Source organism: Pyrus communis, chromosome 10 (genome assembly GCF_041283825.1).
Source record: "Pyrus communis isolate YQ-2024b chromosome 10, ASM4128382v1, whole genome shotgun sequence".
Taxonomy (NCBI): domain Eukaryota; kingdom Viridiplantae; phylum Streptophyta; class Magnoliopsida; order Rosales; family Rosaceae; genus Pyrus; species Pyrus communis.
In genome coordinates, this window is record NC_142574.1 from 17,801,315 (window position 1) to 17,820,521 (window position 19,207).

The following is a 19,207-nucleotide window of genomic DNA, read 5'->3' on the forward strand; positions in this document are numbered from 1 at the left end:
GACAATTTATTCCCCTTAAGGATAAATAATTATCCAAAGACCATGCCCTTCAGAGTAAGCTAGAATATGTACCATGTAGTCTTCTCATTCCATAGTGATCTGATTCATTGTGGTGTAGTGAAGACATTTCGAATCCACACGTGCAATCTTGAGTGTCATGCTATAAACCTTGTAATGATGACAATTGTTGTGCATGCACGTTTTGCAAAAGGTAGCCATTCATATCTTCGTGCGACTTCAACCTTTGTATGCACAAATCTCGGGGTAAGTAATGTTTTGCCAGATCTTCAAGGCTTTTCCTTTAAATAGCCCCTTCTCGTTTGGAACTTTTCAAATTTCTTTCCCTCTTGAACTATAAAACCTCTTTTTATGCTCCATACTTTTTTTTTTTTAGCCCAGTTCCCTATTTGAGCTTTTGATTTAGGATTCTAAAGCTAAAAAAAAGGAAAACTAATGAAAATGGCTTGAAAACTTTGAGTTTTAACGATAAAGACAAAATAAAGGGTAAAATAAATAGTACCAGGTTTGATTTTTTAGTGGTAAAATGTGGTTTTTCTTTAAAGTGAACAATACTGTGGGCTTTTTGTTAAAACTCCCTAAAAAAAAAAAACCATATTTTTCATCCTAGTTTTTGCCAAACAGGATGAGGCAAAAACAAGTTAACCCATAATCACATAATAGCTTCCTTTTCTTCTTACAACTTGTTCCATAATGATCATCTCCATGCGACATCCTCCTCGCCGTCTTTGCATACAGGTTGAATCCCAACAAAGTATTAAGATTCTTCAATGGGTTCTTCATATGAGCCTTTTTTGCATTCATTTGGGAGTGGACGCTGGTGACTATGGGATTTCATCAGAGTTGATGACCTCGACCAGACTTGTTTTGTAGGTTTCATTGGAGAATTTATATGCTAGGGGTGAAGGATTGCCTCCCCTAGACAACTTTAATTTTTCATGCCCTCTTCTTAGGACTTGATAATAAATATGTGTTTATATGAATCTTTTTTGTTTCTCATTACTTGTTTCCTTGGTCATGGAATAAAATCTTAATTTGATAACTCTTTTCAAACTAAACAAACTTTTTAGAGAAAATAAGTGACGAAGCAGAATAGGAATAAGCTTGTGGGCCCGAGACAGAGCTCAAAAACCCTCCTTGGTGATGTTGACTCTGAAAAACATTACCTTCCAAACTTAGTATTCATAAAGTTTTAATCACGATATTCGGAGTACCACCTTACTCTGGTACCAAGAATTAAACATTAAACCCATGAAGAACCTTGCTCTGTACTTGTCAAAATGCATTTATCAGACTAAGGATAAGTGAATTTTGAATTGTACCTAAAACAACTTGTAAGAAATAAACCAATCTTTTTTTTACCTTACCCTAACTCTTGGGCCAAGGATTCCAATATTTGCAATGTGGTGCCAAAAGAAGGTTTCCCACTTAGCCTGAATTGCGTGTTCGTCTCTAGTGAATCTTAAACAAAAGTTCTTTGGGGACTTGGTCATCAGCATGTGGTTCAGAAACACTTTTTGAATTCTTATGTCAGACCCTATGCTTTAAAGTTGAGTGTTTCTGATCAGACTACCTTGACTGGCTTGGTCAAAGCATTTTTACGTATTAGAGCTTCATTGGAATAAAATTCTTCTTAGGAATTGCCTAGTATGGATGTCCCCTTCAAACCTGCTAACATATGATGTTGCAGAACATACTTGACTTAGTATGTTGATACAAAATAGAAGTAGTTATACTCAGAGCCCAGGTTTGAATGTTGTAACCCATAACTTTACTAGTTGTGTAAACTTTTCAAAGGTCGGATGATGCGTTAGACTTCTGGGTTAGGGCGCCATAGGCCTGTGCCAGTAGCCCGCCAATTGTAACTGCGTTTATTACGGCTTGAGTCTCCCAAGCAGCTAACCGACTAATGTAGGATGAGCTAATAAACTTCTCTGACAATGTTACTTTGAATTTTTAGATTTGCATTCGTGCAAAGTTTGAAAACTTTATGCTTTGTTCAAATGAGTGAGGTATTACATGTATCACTGAAAAAAGAAAGGAAAGAAATAAACATGGAACATAAGATGGATTAACTTTAGGATTTCTTTATTGATGAAAGAAATATGATTGTTTGACAAGGGAGGGGTGATTGAATCCGAGAAGGACTGCCTATATATATCCGGGAGAGGAGACTCAAATTACAAGTTTAGTTCTAAGAAAAGTGATATAATGTACGAATTACATCAAAGATCACTTTTGATAATAAGCCTATGACAGGGCGTTGAGAGATGAGTTATGCATGGACTTGTTTTTGCGCAGACAACGGTGTTGTGATTCGATCCGAAATGGACTACCTACATATCCCAGAAAGAAAATCAAACCACGTGTAGTTTGGATGGTCCTCCCAAGGGTAGTATCGCGTGAACTTAGTGATGTTGCATTTCTTGGTGATCGAGGTCTCATCTATGCATTCTAGATAATAGGTCTCTTTACTTCCAACTTTGGCAATCTTGTACGGTCCTTCCAAGTTTGCCCCAAGCTTGCCTCCTCATGGGATTTTGGTGTTTTCGAAGACCTTTCTTGATCAGATCCCTAACTTATAGACTTCTGGGTTTGACACCTTTATTATAGTCTGATTAGGTTTGTTGCTGGTAGGCGGCTAGTCGGACTTGGGTGCATTCTTGACGTTCCTTAACAAAGTCGAGGTCAGACTTTAGGATTCCTGCGTTTTCTAAAGCAAGATGCTCTTCAGTATGCATATTTGCATAGTCGTGACTTGGACTAGGATTACGTCTTCTGTCCCATAGGCAATGGAAAATGGTGTTTCTCCTGTAGCTTTTGGAACTATTGTGCGATACGCATGTAAGACTCTGGGTAGCTCTTCTGGCTACTTACTTTTCTTATCAAGTCATTTCTTCAAACATTGCAAGATGGTCTTATTTGAGGTTTCCGCTTGCCTATTGCCTTGCCGGTACCTCGAAATGGATGTGAGATGACATATTCCAAGTTCTTTATACCAGTCTCTAACTTCGTAACTGGTGAACTACAATCCGTTGTCTCTAAGTATGGTGTGTAGGATTCCGATGTTGCAGATGATGCTCTTATAGACGAAGGACTTGACAGCGGTACCGGTGATCCTTGTAAAGGGTTTTGCCTCTATCCACTTTGAGAAGTAATTTGTTGCAACTTTCAAGTATTCTCTGTTTCCTTGAGCATTTTTAAGAGGCCCAACCAAGTCGATGCCTAATTGCATGAAAGGCCACTACCCTATATTAAGTTCTTTTGCATGTAGATGGTTCGTAGGTGTGTACGTTTAACACTTGTCGCAACTTTGGGTTGCTTAGGTGCACCAATGATCCAAGCCCATAATCTTTAGATCTCATGTAGGTGAGTATAAGAGAGAACAAACCAAAACCTCCCATGTTTCCTAGCAAACCAACTACTCTAGTTAGAAATTAACTATAATTTAGTGACAAACGAGGTCTTTTCTTTCTTAGCTTACCAGGAAAACAATGAAGGAAAAAAAAAGGCGTGTTGCTAGAAGTAGCGTCTATGGAAGGCTGAACAAGGAAGAAGGTGCTCTAAATGAGAATGGCTGTGCAGCCTTCACAGGAGCAATAATGTCCATCAACACTACGCCAAAAGGGAAAATGGTAGTTGCGCTAGGGAAGAAAGATAGGAAGACTTAGCCTAAACAGGAGCAAACGAAGAAATCCAAAAAGCTAACCTCCACCTATAAAAGGGTATATGAGACACAATGTAGGAGGGATAACACAAGGTAGAGAGAGAAAATAGAGAATCAAGGATTGCATCACACCAAGCAGGGAAATCCTTCTCTAAAGTGAAAATAGTCTTGGATCTTTGGGGAAATCACCCTTCTAGGGTTCCAAGAATTCCTTTAGGTTTCCTTAGCCATTATACACACCTCAAGACCCTTAGGAAGCCCAAATTACCCATCCTTCAACATCATGCAACCAAACATAGTTTCTCTCTCGCACGCTAAACTCGTAAACTTCTACCTTCCACACCATGCCTCACTTAAGCAAGTCATCATTTGGTTAATCATGCTATCTTTGAGTCATTGGTTGAACCAGAATATTTCCTACGACACGCTAAGTCTTTTGAGGTATTTTGAGACTTGTTATGAATACGAACCAGAGGAAGCAAAAGGTACCTATCAAAGCCCAAGTCCTGGTTGACCTAAAAGTCCCCTAACAATATGTTGTGTGTGGAAGGTAAAAATTAGTGTGTGGATAAGACCACCTTTAATGTTTCTAGAATATAAAATCACTTTCTAATACTTTCTAAAAAAACACATTCGATGCACTTTATCACTTCCAAGTGTGCTTGCCCAAGTCATTTCTGATTTTCAAAAATAAAAAAAACCCTTCTAGCAAATGCACTTTCAGCATAAGTGCTTATTAAAAAAAGTGATTCCTATATATAAGCGTCTTGTTTACCAATGTTTTATGATTTGAATTACCATCAACTTAAAGGTTGGAATATATAAATTTATGACAAATAAAAAACATGTGGGATTTGATAATTGTACTCTCTTTTCAAAGAGGTATGGATATCTAGGGTAGGACCACGTTTGAAGTGAGTCCCAAATAATTTGCAATCAGTTCTTGGTGTTTATTGTGAAGGGTTGTAATACAGAGAGAGAGGAGGGTAGGACGTCCTATTCTTATTCACATGGCACCCTTGAAGCTTCCAGAATGTCAATTTTAATTTGTCCCAAGGTTGTACGGTCTATCTGTATAATCATCCGATCAATTCCTCTTAAAATTTCTTACATATTTCAACTGGTAAATTACAAGGCCCCTGGATCTTTGGGATTGAATCTGACTGAACCAGAAATTAACGAGAAGAGAATTATTTCAGAGATTTGGATCCTATTCAGATTCAAATTGTGAGAATTCTAAGGTTCTTTACATCTTAGTCATTCATCGTACATTGTGTGGTAAAAATTATTTGAATTTTATTATCTAAAATTAAACATAAATAGTAACTAACAAAAACTGATTGCACGATGAACAGTTAAAATGTGAGAATCTCTGAAATCTTCTCATCCTTATTTCAGTGATTCTTAATCATAGAGATTGGCCTCCTGTCCTTGCCCATTTCTGACTCATTGAATTAAGCGTTAGGTAAGACGACATATCTCTCCTTGCTTTTTATCCAACTTACCTGTTCAATTAGGGTTTCATTCCATGCAGATGCATGCATCCAATACAAAATATTATTGTAAATCCAATGAAAAAAAAATGCAGGGATTTGATTGAATAATTGTACGAGACATACATTCAGCCTTTCAGGGGAAGGCTTTTCCCCAGGAAAATCAATTGATAATTGCATTGGGACGAAGAAAAAAGACAAATCAGAGTGCAGTGCTTGATTCTACTCAACGATGCAAGCCATTATTTCTTTTTATTCTAGCAATAATATAATCTCACATGAATTATAGGAAAACAATTCAAACTATGAATCACAGGAAGACAATTCAAACTACGATTAAAAAGGTTGAACGTATTGTTTTAACCAACTTAGTTACACATGACTTTGCATGTATTATATACATAAGTTCATGCCTCCCCTTCAAACCAAAACATGGGATATAGTGGGTTACCCTAGAATGAGGACTACACGAAATCATTTACAAGGAGGGTAAAATTGGAGGGGGCATTTTCATTTCATTTCTGTTGCTGTCTGCAGAAGGCAGCATATGCTGTATAAGAGTCTTTTGTGTCTTCTATCTTTAACACAAACAGATCTATATAGGACAGTAGATTCTGTGTTTTTAACCTTTCTTTTTTTATACTATAGCCAGCCATTGATTTTACATTTACCCCTGCCTCCATATTCATAAATACTTGTTACTATGACAAAAATGTGGTGAAATTTTAACTATAGAAGCTAAACTTGATGTACAAGCAATTCGCCATGAATTATCTTTTTGTATGTACAACAGTCATCACGTGATCAAGTCACGAGATTATATATCTCCAGTTGCAGGATATATTATCTCCATAGCAAGGCAAAGAAAATTCATATGAAATTAATTTGAAACAAACAATTTAGGAGTCCCCGCATTGACAATTGTACATTATGATTATTACATGAATGTGCCGCATCTGTGCTCTTTTTTAGTGCATAACTCCTGTGGATATGGTTATTTATACGCCAATCAAAGTTCAAACAGTTGCTGTATATGATAGTGGAATGAATAGTTTTAATGATAGTTAGGTCTCGTAATTCGTTTTTGAGCAGCCTAAATCGAGGGTGCTGCTGCAATTGCATAAACTAGTGTTTAATTTGTGTGCCAAGTAATGGTTTGGTCCTCATAAAAACGTAAAGGCAGGCACTTTTTGGTTGAGAAAGCATATTGGAAAAGAATCATATCTCATATAGTAGAAAGAAACAAGATCTTGTTAATTAGTGGAGAAGGAAGCAGTTCAAACTTCATAAAAGTGGGCAATTGATACCTGGTTGTTAAGTTCGGATTAAAGGTATTTTGGTCACTAAGCTAATTATAATACTCTTACTCTCAGTTGAAACATTTTCTTATCAGACTATTTAACAACACAAGTAAGATGTTATGTTTAAGCTTGAATATTGATCAAATTGATTGTTGCCTAAATATTGCTTGAATGTGTGATTAAGATTTACTGTTTGATAAATGACAACAAAAGTTTGACAAGAAAATAGTACTCACTCTTTCAAAATGGCCGGTTCTCACTTTATCGTGATCGTTACTCTAGCATTGTGGCCTTTTTTTTTCCCCTTATATCTTCTGCATGGGTAAATAATTACGTAGTTACATTTCCTAATCATTCATACTCACAAAGAAGAAGGTGGTCAGTCGATCGAGCAGTTTTTTTCATTTTTCACACCTTGCATTCAGGTTAAATTTTCTTTTCTTGAATTAAAGTAATTTAAAATATATATCGTCTTTGTAAAAATACGGAGGGAGACAAAACAAAGGCATGAATTAATGAGATTGGAGTGCCAGCTCAAGCCATTAAGGTGAACGGATGGACCAACAATGAGTAGAATGGGACAAGTCATGTAAAATCCATATATGCAATACAAGTTCTAAAATGGAGAAAACTTCTGGTGACTGTAACTTTCTGCAATGGAGGATCAGCCAAAACGATGACCTATGCGAAAAATGGACCCAGTAGTTCTGGAAACCAAACATTATTTAGTTGATGGATCATGCCATCTTTATCCATTTACCTGAAAATGACAATTACCTCTAGTTTATCATGCTATGTGTGTGCGTTAGCAAGCACTCAACTCTCCTTTTCCCTTTTCCTTTCTCAATTAACGTTTCTTCGTTGTAATGAAAATGGACTTGTATCATTTGTAGTCCATTTCATTACTAGACGAAATGATGGTTAATGTTTTCTTATTAGACTTATTTTCGTCAAGTATATGTTCATGTTGTAATATAGACGCATTCATTCAAATAAGTACTCAAAATAATCTCTAACTCAAACTCATAGTCTTAGACCATGTGCAATGGTGTGGGTTAAAATCTAAATTTATAGCTCATAAAATCTAGGTTATAACCTAGAAACAACTTTTCTACTTCAATGGTTTTGGCTTAAAATTTAGACCGAAATTATTAAAGAATGATTTTAGCCTTTTTGTAACTTTTTTAAACATAAAATTTATGTAGATTACCCTAATTTATTTTTATACACTTATTTAAATTTAGATAAATAATGAAAAATTACTAAACCTACCCCATAAAACATGAAAATCATGGAATACTAAATCTTACTACGATTACTAATACAATTGATTAATAAATGATAATTAAGGTACTACATAAAAATTACTAATACTAATAATATTCATCATCATTTGGTTGACTTGGTCCTTGACTTGGTGGTGGATTTCGTGGTGGACGTGGATAATAGACTTTAGATGGATCATCTTCCTCAAAGATCCTCAAAGATATTCCTTGAGGCATTCTTTCTTATAATTTCCGATTGCTTCTCATGTAAGAACTTTTTCCTATTTGAAGTGTATTTGTTGGAGACCTCCCTCATTACATCAAAATCGAACTTTTCTTACGCTAAATGGTCTCTTGCATCTTCCCTCTCCATATGCTTCTCAAAGAATAAATGCATTCGGACCATTTCTTCCTTGGTCTCCCTTCAGCCTTCAATCAATTTTTCAAACTCTGGAACAAAGCTCGGCACTAATCGGATCATCCTCCATTTTCTCTTTGCTTATCTCGTCCCGGTAGCCAAAAGGAGATGGGCCATCGATTCATCAACATCATTGCTAACATTAACTTGAGCATTCATGAGCTAATAATTTTGCCCATTGTTGGTCCACTTTGGTTCACAACCTTAGACAATCCTTGAGGACGTCTCAAGCATGATGCAACTTAAAAGTTGGTTTTTGTGCGTAGTTCTTGTCTTGTAAATTGTCATTGCTTTGTCACCCTTTGCAAGGAATAAATAAAGATCAATTAGTTGCTAAATAAGATTGTGTACATGAAAAATAAACTATGAAGCGAGACACCCATTACTTCTTCGTTGCTCATTCCACTAGCTCCCAAGCTTCACTTCCACAAAGTGCACGCTTTGTTGATAATCTTCCACAGATTGTAAACACCACCACATTCTTTCGGTTGGTGTTGGAGTTGGAATTGAACTTGTCAAAGATTTTAGTCCACAAGACCTTTTTATTTTGATTTGTGCCGACAACACCATATTCGTGAATAGAAACCCATACAAAGCACAAAGCAACATTTTTATCATTTGAACAATTAGGTCCTCTAATATTTATGAATTAGATTTAAAAAATCCTAATTTGAATATGGACTATTAGTTGTTGGTCCAATCATGTGGGCCGTCAGATGAAAAACTAGTCGTTGGACTTGGTTTGGGTGACCGATAAAGCTGTCAGTGTGGATCCCACCCACTGTAGCTTTGTCGCATGTGCGCGAATTGGGTGTGTCAGTACGTTGAATGTGGTTTTTAGGCAGGCGCGTTCACGCACATTTGTGGGCCAACAACCTAACCTTGGTTGGTATTTTGGTTGGAATTTAGCCCTAAAACAAATTTTAGGTTTTACCCGAAGTTTAGCCCAATGATTAGAAGAGCCTTGGGGGTGTTTAAATTTTAAATTTTAACCCAACCATTGCACTAGGTCTTACAACATTGAACAAACTTTAATACGAGAACCTCACATCAAGAGCATCATTAAAAAATTCAAAAGAAAACTAAAAGGAAAAAGGTAAAAAGATCTAAAAGTCCAACGAGAGAAGAGTAATTGTACACGTGTGTGCGAAGAGGGAGAGAAAATTTATACGTACTTGAGATGTCACGATATCAACATTCCAAACAAAAGAGAGTTGTCGAACGCTGAGAACTTCAACCCTAAAATAGCTTCTATGTGAAGCAAGTGGTAGGGCAAGAAATATGAGGTCCAAAAAAAGATGGCCATTAACGCCAGAGCTGAAGTGGGTTTTACCTTAGCAAGAATTCAAGACTAAGATCGGTCCTAAGATTTTAGACGCCTTTCTGAATCGGGATCTTGTGTCATGGCATTACTTGCACACTCTCAGGACCGGCTCTATCCAAGACTTTGGTCCATTTTATTATAGGACACTGTTCAATATGTGTATGTGTAGGACAATGCCCAAAAATTAGGCTTAGGACAGCGGTCGATATGTGCATGTGGACAGTGCCCAAAAATTAGGCTTTTGCAACAACCACGTCCACACAAACGATACATAAAGCAATTCATATGAGTGCAAAAAATTCACCAATAACTTACAAATGCACTTACCTCCAGAGAGAAAAGAGAAAGTAACAAGTACCCACCTCAATTACAACCACGTGCAATAACTTTTGGACTGTCACTGATGTACGTAAGAAAATGATAATACATTATACGTGTTCGTATAGCCTAAGCTTCTCTGTCTTTAAATGCCGTAGGCATGTTACGCATGAATTTCTAAGAATAATTACAAGGATGACGGCAATATGGACAAAAATGGTGGAAGATGTTTATGAAATGTGCATTATTTGTGGGGAACTGGTTATGAGAGAAAGATATGACCCTAAAGTTGCATAGTTAAATGCCTCTCACATTAGATAGCCCCGACGTATGTTATTACCCAAGATGTGTGATTCATCAGCGGTAAGAATCAAATTCAAGATGTGTTGTGTGGAATACGGGCATGAAATTTATCTTCAATCACTGAGTCACCCCGTGGTGGTTGACGTATATTATTATTGGCACCGTATTGGTTGGCTTCCCACATCCCTCGTAGTCACGCATGTAGAGGATAAAAACTTGTTATGGGTTGGACTTCAACAAAACTCGGATGAAGGCGTGTGAGTAACCAAATTCATGAAGTAAAAGTAAATTCATGATGTTCGATAGTTACAAATTTCCGTCCAAATTCATTTGACTGAAAGAGGTTTCCTTTAACCAAATTCTTTTGGTTGGATCAAAAGAGTTCTGTTTTGGAAATCAATGAATGGAATTCATTTTTAAGTAAATCATATATACTTTAATTTGATTTGAAAATTTGATAAATTTATTAATATTCGCGCCATAAGCATATTAAGTAATAGTTAAATTGGTATCATTATGTTTATAGTGCTTTTTGAAAATTGTTATTGGCACTTGAAAATTTTATTTTGCACTTCTCATAAGTTTATTTTTTTTAAATATAAAAAGTTAACAGTGCAAATTGAGAATTTTATAGTGCTAATAACATTTCTCTATTTTTTTTTGTTGGAAAATTAGATGCTTTATTTATTTTTATTTTTTTTTGTACATTGATATTTTTACATTAAAAATAGGAGGAGTTTGGTTAAACTACACAATGGTCAGTCTAATTTGGTATTGAATTCATCATCTACGATATTTGAACCTAAGACCTATCACTTCCAAGTGAAGAGGAATATCACCAGACTGTAGTACTGAGTGACAATTAGATGCTTTATTAAAAACACCATAAAATCATACAATGGAAGGCCAATCCAAACAAGGTTTTTTCAATGTGTCTGGAACACAAGGTGGTACACCACATGTCACTATATAAGTGGTGAGATACTTATGTTAAAAAAATTAACAAATTAAAAAATAAAACTTCTCTCCATTTATATAATGACACGTGGTGACCTGTATTCTAAACACAATGAAAATTTTCTCTAATCTAAAACTCAACGTAATTATCGTGAACAAAAGCTGCTATTTTGTTTAGGGAACTGTTATAGCACTTTAAAAATCTCATTCTACATTCCTCACAAGTGTATTTTTCCTTCTAATTATAGAAAGTTTAGAGTGCCAAATGAGATTTTAGGAGTGCTGATAACAATTCACTTTGTTTATAGTAGGAAAGAAATATCAACAACAAAAATATGGAAAATATTATCTACATTGTATATTAATAATAATGCTATTTTGTTCATTATTTTATTAAAAAATGATTTAAAACCTACATTCAAATTAGAATATTGATTTCTTTAACCAAATTGTATACAATTTTGGATAACTACCCAATCTTTAAGAGCGATTCTAAGTTAATCATAATATTTTAAAACATTCTAAATAACTTTCTAATGTTTTGAAAAAAATATAATTGTTAGGTTCACTATCATTAAGTGATGATGTAGACAATTAGTAAAACATGTTTTACTCTCAATCATCTATTGAGCTTTGAATCTCCTAATCGACATAGTTTAACTACACAAATTTACAGCTTAATTTGGTTAAAATGAGTCGAGGAATTATAGCTCTAAAGTCCATTTGAGCTTTGAATTCCCCGATTTTCTCCTCCCTCTCCCCTCTTCCACGTGTCAGCACATGAGTTGCAGTTCATGGAATGCCCAAAATACGGTCTTACACATTATCACTGTCCAAAATATTAACTTCATTGACTCTCTTCCTCTCTCCTTCTCCTCCTCCGTAGCATATAGTGGTGTGGAGCCCATAGCTGGACCTTTGCTTTGCTGGATTCAAGCTCTCCATTGTTGGTCTTTTATGGGGCCTGTTTGCTGAAGAGAGAGATAGAGAAAGAGCGAGTTTTCATTTTTTTTCTTTTCACTTTTGCCCAATTTTTTCCTCCCTCAAAGACTCTTCCTTTTTGAATACTCCCATTCACTTTCTCCACTTGTTCAACAATCTCATCATCTTCCACATTCATTTATTTAAATACATAAACCAAAATTCTGCTCCTTGTTTTTGATTTCATGGATCCACAGATCTAATGGTTCCGTACCCACATGAGCTTCTACTCTCTTCAAGATCTTCCTCCACTTCAGCTGTAGCAAAAAGCTGGTTTCAACAGGCAGAAGCAATCAAATTAGGAATTGAGTAAGTCTCCTTTTGCCTTCTAGGTCCTGATATTTGAGAAAGAAAAGTTCTTTTTGTATTCTGATTATTTGGTTGCTTTTGGAATCTGTGAAAACTGAAGATTCATTTTTAGCAATGTGAAGATGTAGACCTTCTGGATTTTCAAATGGCTTGACCAAGCTCCTTGTTGACAAATAAAAAAAGGGACCTTTTTTTCAAACCTCCCATTGAGTTTTATTGATTTTTTCTCAATAAACCAGCAGCTTTTGTGGATGGATATTTTGTTTTAAATGGAAACTCAGATGGGTTTTTTGGAATATTGAGTCCTAACTCCTAATTTTTCTGTTTTGTACAATCCTGTAAAGGTGGCTGCTTTATGTTGTTTTCTTGATCTGTTGGGTCCTGATTGATCGGCTCTGATTGAATGAAAGAAACACAGTTTCAATTTGTGCAGTTATTGACTTGTTCTGTGGATGTGTTTTGCAGTGTATATAGTTCAGCTGAGAAATAGAGGGCCATTCTAGCTGTTCTGGGTTGGAATTTGGGTTCAGAGGGTTTTTAAAAAGTTGTTCTTACATGTGGAGTTTTGGAGGGTTGTTTGGATGAGATGAGGGATGTTATCAGAGTTGATGAACTACTTGAAGTCCTGTTTTCGGCCGAGGTCGAATAGGTACGTTCATACCAGTGCCGATTCTGGGGGTCGCCAAGACGGGCTCCTGTGGTACAAAGACACGGGCCAGCACATAAATGGTGATTTCTCAATGGCTGTAGTTCAGGCTAACAATTTACTTGAGGATCAAAGTCAGCTTGAGTCGGGTAGTTTGAGCACACATGAATCTGGCCCCTGTGGTACTTTTGTTGGTGTTTATGACGGCCATGGGGGGCCGGAGACGTCACGCTATATCAATGATCACCTCTTTCAACATCTCAAGAGTAAGTGAGTTTAGGTTTTCTAATGAGGTTTGGAACATTTTGGAATTCCTTCAGAAAGCTTTGTTGGCCTTGTTGCTTTTGGTTTGAAATTCTGTATGGCCTTTATATTGGTGAGGAATTTGAGGGGGAAGAAATTTACAATATAGGGCATGATTTAGCGATTTGGTGCATTAATTTGGATTTGGAACCTTGTTGAATTGTAAAGAAGAGCACCTTGTGAATGCAGTTTTTATTATGTTTTTAGAGTTAAAAATTACGAGTCACCCTCACCCTTAATTAAGTTGAGTATGTGCCATAAAGGCAGGTTCAAGTGAAAGATTTTGCATATCAGCATCTAATAGTGTAGTGCACAGAATACGAACTTTACATTTCAATTATTGCATTTGGGCTTAGATTTTGTAGATAAACTTCCTGTTGTAAATTTTGAGTTTCTGTGTAATATGCAGGATTTAGTTCAGAGCAGCAGTCAATGTCTGTGGATGTAATACGAAAAGCATTTCAAGCAACAGAAGAGGGCTTTCTTAACGTAGTTACTAGGCAGTGGCCTATGAAACCACAGATTGCAGCGGTAGGATCGTGCTGCCTTGTCGGTGTTATTTGTAATGAAACTCTTTATATCGCCAACTGTGGTGATTCCCGTGCTGTTTTGGGGAGAATAGTGAAGGCAACAGGGGAGGTGCTCTCTATTCAGTTGTCACAAGAGCACAATGCCTGTATAGAATCTGTGAGACAGGAGCTGCAGTCTTTGCACCCTGATGATCCACATATCGTAGTTTTGAAGCATAATGTATGGCGTGTGAAAGGCCTAATACAGGTAACTCTTTTACAGTATCAGGAAATGGTTAATGATATCTGCTCTTTGGAGTTAGACCTCGTTAATAACTTCTCTACTTTCTTTGCATCAAGCCCTAGTGGCTGCAAATACTTGTGTTCAGTGGTAATCAAATAGTCAACAGTGCATGCTGGAAAGTTCCTTATGGCTGTAATTTAACTATACTTCTCCAACTCCATTCCTCAAAAGAGTATATTGGTTTCGTTTATGTTTTCCGGATGACTTCATCTGTGGTGCGTTGGCTATTTTGTAAGTTATATGGGATTAAAAGCGCAATCAAGTTTTCTTCTCATGCCCTTTCCAAGTTTGTATTGCTTTCTTGTAATTGCTAAGCAAGAATGAGGGAATTCTCACACTAGATCGTGTACTTCACAAAGCTAAAAAATAATCTGGAATTTTTACTGATCTAGATTGCTTTTGGCTATGTGTGAAGGAATAATGAAGTTTACACATTCATGTTTAGGGAAAATATTGTATGGTATGTATGGTTTCACATCTTAATACTAGTGATAGCTCTGATAGATCATTACTCAAATCTTGATAAATATCAGTCCCTGGAGGAACAAGATGTGTGATCACTGATAGGAGGCATCTTATCATATATGAAGACAAACTCCGTGGACAATATTTGGTTATTTTCAGTTTTGGAATGTTACACAATAGATGATTTGACTTGATACAGCTTATCATTTCTATGATGTGAAACTGATGTGGTAATCTTACATCTTGCAGATATCTAGATCTATTGGTGATGTGTATTTAAAAAAGGCTGAATTTAACAGGGAGCCTTTGTATTCCAAGTTTCGTCTTCGGGACCCTATCAAAAGACCAATTTTGAGCGCTGATCCAGCAATTTCAGTGATCCAATTGCAGCCACAAGATCAATTTATTATATTTGCATCTGATGGGCTATGGGAACACCTCACCAATCAGGAAGCAGTGGACATAGTTCAAAAACATCCACGAAGTGTAAGATTTATTGTTAAATAGTATACTGGTACTCTAACGATAAAGTGATTATATTTCTTAAAAAAGATTTAAGTATTCTTGTGTCGGAAAGTAGAATCAGGGAGCAGTTGACATGTTAAACTTATTGCTAGTGTAAGCCTCGTATCTCCATATTTTGTTTTGCTAAAGAGAGACAATATTGGGGAGGAAAATAATTTTCCACCACACAAACCTACCTGGTATCTCAAATAGAACTTTGATTCACAAAAAGTAAAGTTGGTATTTTAAGATCATAGGATTGCCTTATAAGTCTGGGTCTAGGATGGTTGTTGCTTGGTTGTTTGGCTTTAGCCTCCACATTAAAGGAGAAAAGGATTGCCTTTATAAGTCCCTGTCAGCATGAAGTTAAGACGTTCTGCAAGTTATCAAAATTCTACGGTGTTTGGTACGTTGAATTGAATGAAAGCTGGTTTGTGTATTGGATGTGTGTGCATTCCAAAATTTGCACACATATCAGTTGACAGTAGGATCTATCAGAGTGGAGCCAGCTCTGTAAATAGAGCGACCCTCAGCTGATTATATGGAGAAATGACTTGTGAGATACTTGAAATGATCCTCTATGAAGTCATTGTTTCAGATTTCGTTAAGCCCATGGTTTTGTAGGATTTGGTTCAAACTGCTTTTAGATATCATGCTGCAGGCGGCGCATATTGATAGAGTAGAGCAATCAACTGGGTTCTAGAAACCCAAATTTTCAGACGTTTTAGCTGCATTGGTTCTTGTACTTTTAGACAGAATATCACTCTATAATGCGCACAGTCGATCAAAACCAACATTTTCCATTGTGCCTCTTGTCCTTGATGAATAACTGACCTATGAGTTTTAGCTGTTTCATAACTTCGGGTTTGTGGGGGAGAAAGATGAATCCACCTATATTTTAAATCTGTTTCATTTCTGTATATCTTATTGGTCAACCCCTTGTGATTATATCTTGCTCACAAGTCGGTCTTATATGGAAACTCTTTCCTTTACGGCGGAGAATTTAACTTTTGTTTCCCAACCTCATGCAGGGAAGTGCAAAAAGGCTGGTGAAAACCGCCCTGCAAGAAGCAGCAAAAAAGAGAGAAATGAGGTATTCGGACTTGAAGAAGATTGACCGTGGGGTTCGCCGCCATTTCCACGATGACATAACCGTGATTGTCGTGTTTCTCGACTCAAACCTTGTGAGCAAGGCTAGTACTGTGAAGGGCCCGAATCTATCGGTGAGAGGAGGTGGAATCAACCTGCCTCCTAACATCCTGGCTCCATACGCCACGACAACGGAAGCTGGCAATACCTGATTAAACTGTATCTCTCATGTGTGTTCTGTTGTACCATCATCCTGTGTTAATACTAGGTAGCTTGCGAACCAAGAACATTTCCGAGGAGCCGGCCTTAGATTCTTTAATGTACACTGTAACTTTTAACTGGAAATCTAATACTTGCATTTAGCTTCTGTGCCAACAACAAAAAAGGAACTAGGAGAAGACAACAAGGTGACAGTAATCACAGCGTTATTTCCGTCACAATGTTCTTATCCTGTCGTCTTTCTTTCTCTCTTTGATTTCCCTAGGAATTTCGGATCTGTAAATTTGTATGACATGGCCAATTAAGGTTTTTGGCTTCTCTTTTTATTTATTCATTTTTAGTTTTTAATAATTTCACACTCCTACTTTTCATACCCCGTTATTCATTTTTTGTCATTGATCTTCTTTAATTGATTCGTTTTAATGGCCAAAAATTAAGAGCATGTGTAAGAAGTAAAAATGAGTGTAAATAGCACTTCCCTAGCTGTTTTGGATTACTAATAACATTTCATCTAAGTTAGTCTTTGAATTGCGGCAATTGAGAAACTATGGTCATGCTTGAGATGGGCAAAACGACTAGATATAGAGAAGAGGTTGATGGCTAAAACTAATCGCACTAATCATCTTTAAAAACGGAGAGATTAGGACAACATCTATGTTACTTCCCTGATTGTACATGAAATCTGGTCCAGTCTAGCCTTCATATCAAACATCGACCATATTATTTAAAACGTGACATAATTGGTACTGCATGCATAGACTAAAAGTGAAACTTCGTTTAATTTATGAAATTCACAATTTCAGTTTTTTTTTTTTTTTTTTTTTTTTTAACAAACGATATTATCTACAGTAGAAAAAATATAGTAGGCTTAGCTTCATAATGGATGAACAATAATATGGTTTAAATTCGTTTTTGACGATAGTCAAATTTAAGATCTCTAATTGAAATTGTGAATTTCAATTAGATCTCACTAAAAGCAAAATGCAAGAGGATTTTTAGCATACTCTGCATACAAGTCAATATAATAGATATCGTAATACAAGTGGAGTGACATTAAAAATATCAACTATTCACTTATATTATAACATATAATGTATCATTTTATGTTTCGAGTACATTAAAAAAATATCTCTATGAATATACAGTTTAATACGAAACAAGATGAAAGTATCTGTAGGGCTGGGTTCGGTTTGAAACGGTTCGGTTTTTGGCCAAAACCGAAACCGAACCGAAATTTCGGTTTGGTTCAGTTCAATTCAAAATTTTTCGATTTTTTTTCGGTTTTGATTTTTTTGGTTCGGTTTCAGTTTGGTTCAGTTTTTTCCATGAATTTTTTTTTTTTAATTTGGAACGAATCTGCAACAATTGATTGAGGATGCAGAAACTTTTGCATAAAATGAATACGAACTGGGACGATTGGCCATGGATCTGACATTAGTGGGTGTCGGTGCGTCTTTCTTGTTGTGGATCCAAGAGCTCTTGCAGAGAAAAAAAACACATGCATGTGTTAATTCTTTGATTTTTCCATGAAAATAAACCCAGTAGAACTAAATAGCAGCCAACCAGGGAGATTTTTACATTGGGGGTTTGTTTTTAGTCCCAAACATCTCGTCACTCGTCAGCCATGGCAACACCTATGCATCTGCTGCCAAATTGGAAGATTATAATATGCAAAATCCCAACAAAATAATTAAAAGAAAAACCCATTTTACGTGGACATTAGCTGTGCACATAATAATTTATAAATACAAATCCAATATTTGTTGGTTTCATGGAATTTACAAAACCAATTATTAACTAGGGTTGTATTTTCAAAGGTTTCTGAAAAAACAATGGGAAACAAACTAGGAGCTGCTGATACATTTATGAACAAAAGAGAAATCATTGATTCATCATATAGTCTATTAATTCAATAAATCACAATATAAAATTATAAATTATATTTATTTCGATTCGAAAATTACCTGTGAGAAATCGGAAAACCCGGACTTAGAATCTTTTAATTTGGAGGGGGTTCCGATTCGAAAGGGGCGAGGGAAAATCATGATTTGGAAGAAGAGGAGGAGGACAGGAGAAGATTGGAGATTGGAGAGAGAGTGATTTGGAGGAAGAGAGGAAGGAGAGAGAGAGAGACAGATTGAGGAAGCAGCGGAGGCGAGAGAGAGAGTGAGTGTTTGAGATCTGAAATGGGAAATGGATGGGAGTGAGACGGCTAGGGTTTGTAAAGTTAAGAAAGTTTATAAAGTATTAAATTTAAGAAACCTATAAATAACTTACTGGTGCTATTATAACAACTCAAACCCTACAATCAAGTTGGCTTGCAGCGATTAACTCCAACATGCAGGGTTCAGGGTTTAAACATGACGCCAACATGTTTTTAGTATTTATATATGATTTTTTTTTTTCTGTTCGGTTCGGTTTTCGGACCTCAAAAGTCAAAACCGAACTAGCCAGATTTGGTTCGATTTGGTTTGATAGTTTCGGTTCAACTTTTTTTGACTTCGGTTCGGTATGATTTTTTATTTTCGATTTTTTGAACCCATCCCTAAGTATCCGTGCATACTATGTATTTGTGATTGGTCGCCTTCATCATTAAACTGTAATAAAACCATAATCTGCAATGCAGGCTCTGAGAGGTTTTGCTTGTAGCTGTAGCTGCTATGACTTATACAAATAATGCACTATCTGACACATTAATTTTATCTTTTGTACTTTTTTTTTTGAATTTTCGACCTTCTAATAAAATTAGTTGAAAATAATTAAAAAACAAAAACTAACAAAATGTGTTTTTAGTAAAAAAAAAATGTGGATAGT

At 36.1% G+C, this 19,207-nt stretch overlaps 1 protein-coding gene and 1 long non-coding RNA gene across 2 annotated transcripts; one reads left to right on the forward strand and one right to left on the reverse strand.

Moving 5' to 3' along the window:
- Positions 1–11,780: 11,780 nt before the first annotated feature.
- On the forward strand, positions 11,781–16,744 carry LOC137727978 (putative protein phosphatase 2C 60). Its single transcript, XM_068466841.2, has 5 exons — positions 11,781–12,354; positions 12,820–13,266; positions 13,713–14,080; positions 14,831–15,067; positions 16,117–16,744. The coding sequence occupies exons 2-5, from the start codon at positions 12,948–12,950 to the stop codon at positions 16,384–16,386; spliced, it is 1,194 nt and encodes a 397-aa protein (XP_068322942.2). The 5' UTR covers positions 11,781–12,354; positions 12,820–12,947; the 3' UTR covers positions 16,387–16,744.
- A 680-nt stretch (positions 16,745–17,424) lies between these two features.
- Positions 17,425–18,621, reverse strand: LOC148693622 (uncharacterized). The gene is made up of 3 exons (XR_015952288.1): positions 18,358–18,621; positions 17,972–18,035; positions 17,425–17,871 (listed from the first exon to the last, which is right to left on the reverse strand). It is a non-coding gene; the product is annotated as an uncharacterized LOC148693622 (long non-coding RNA).
- Positions 18,622–19,207: the final 586 nt, after the last annotated feature.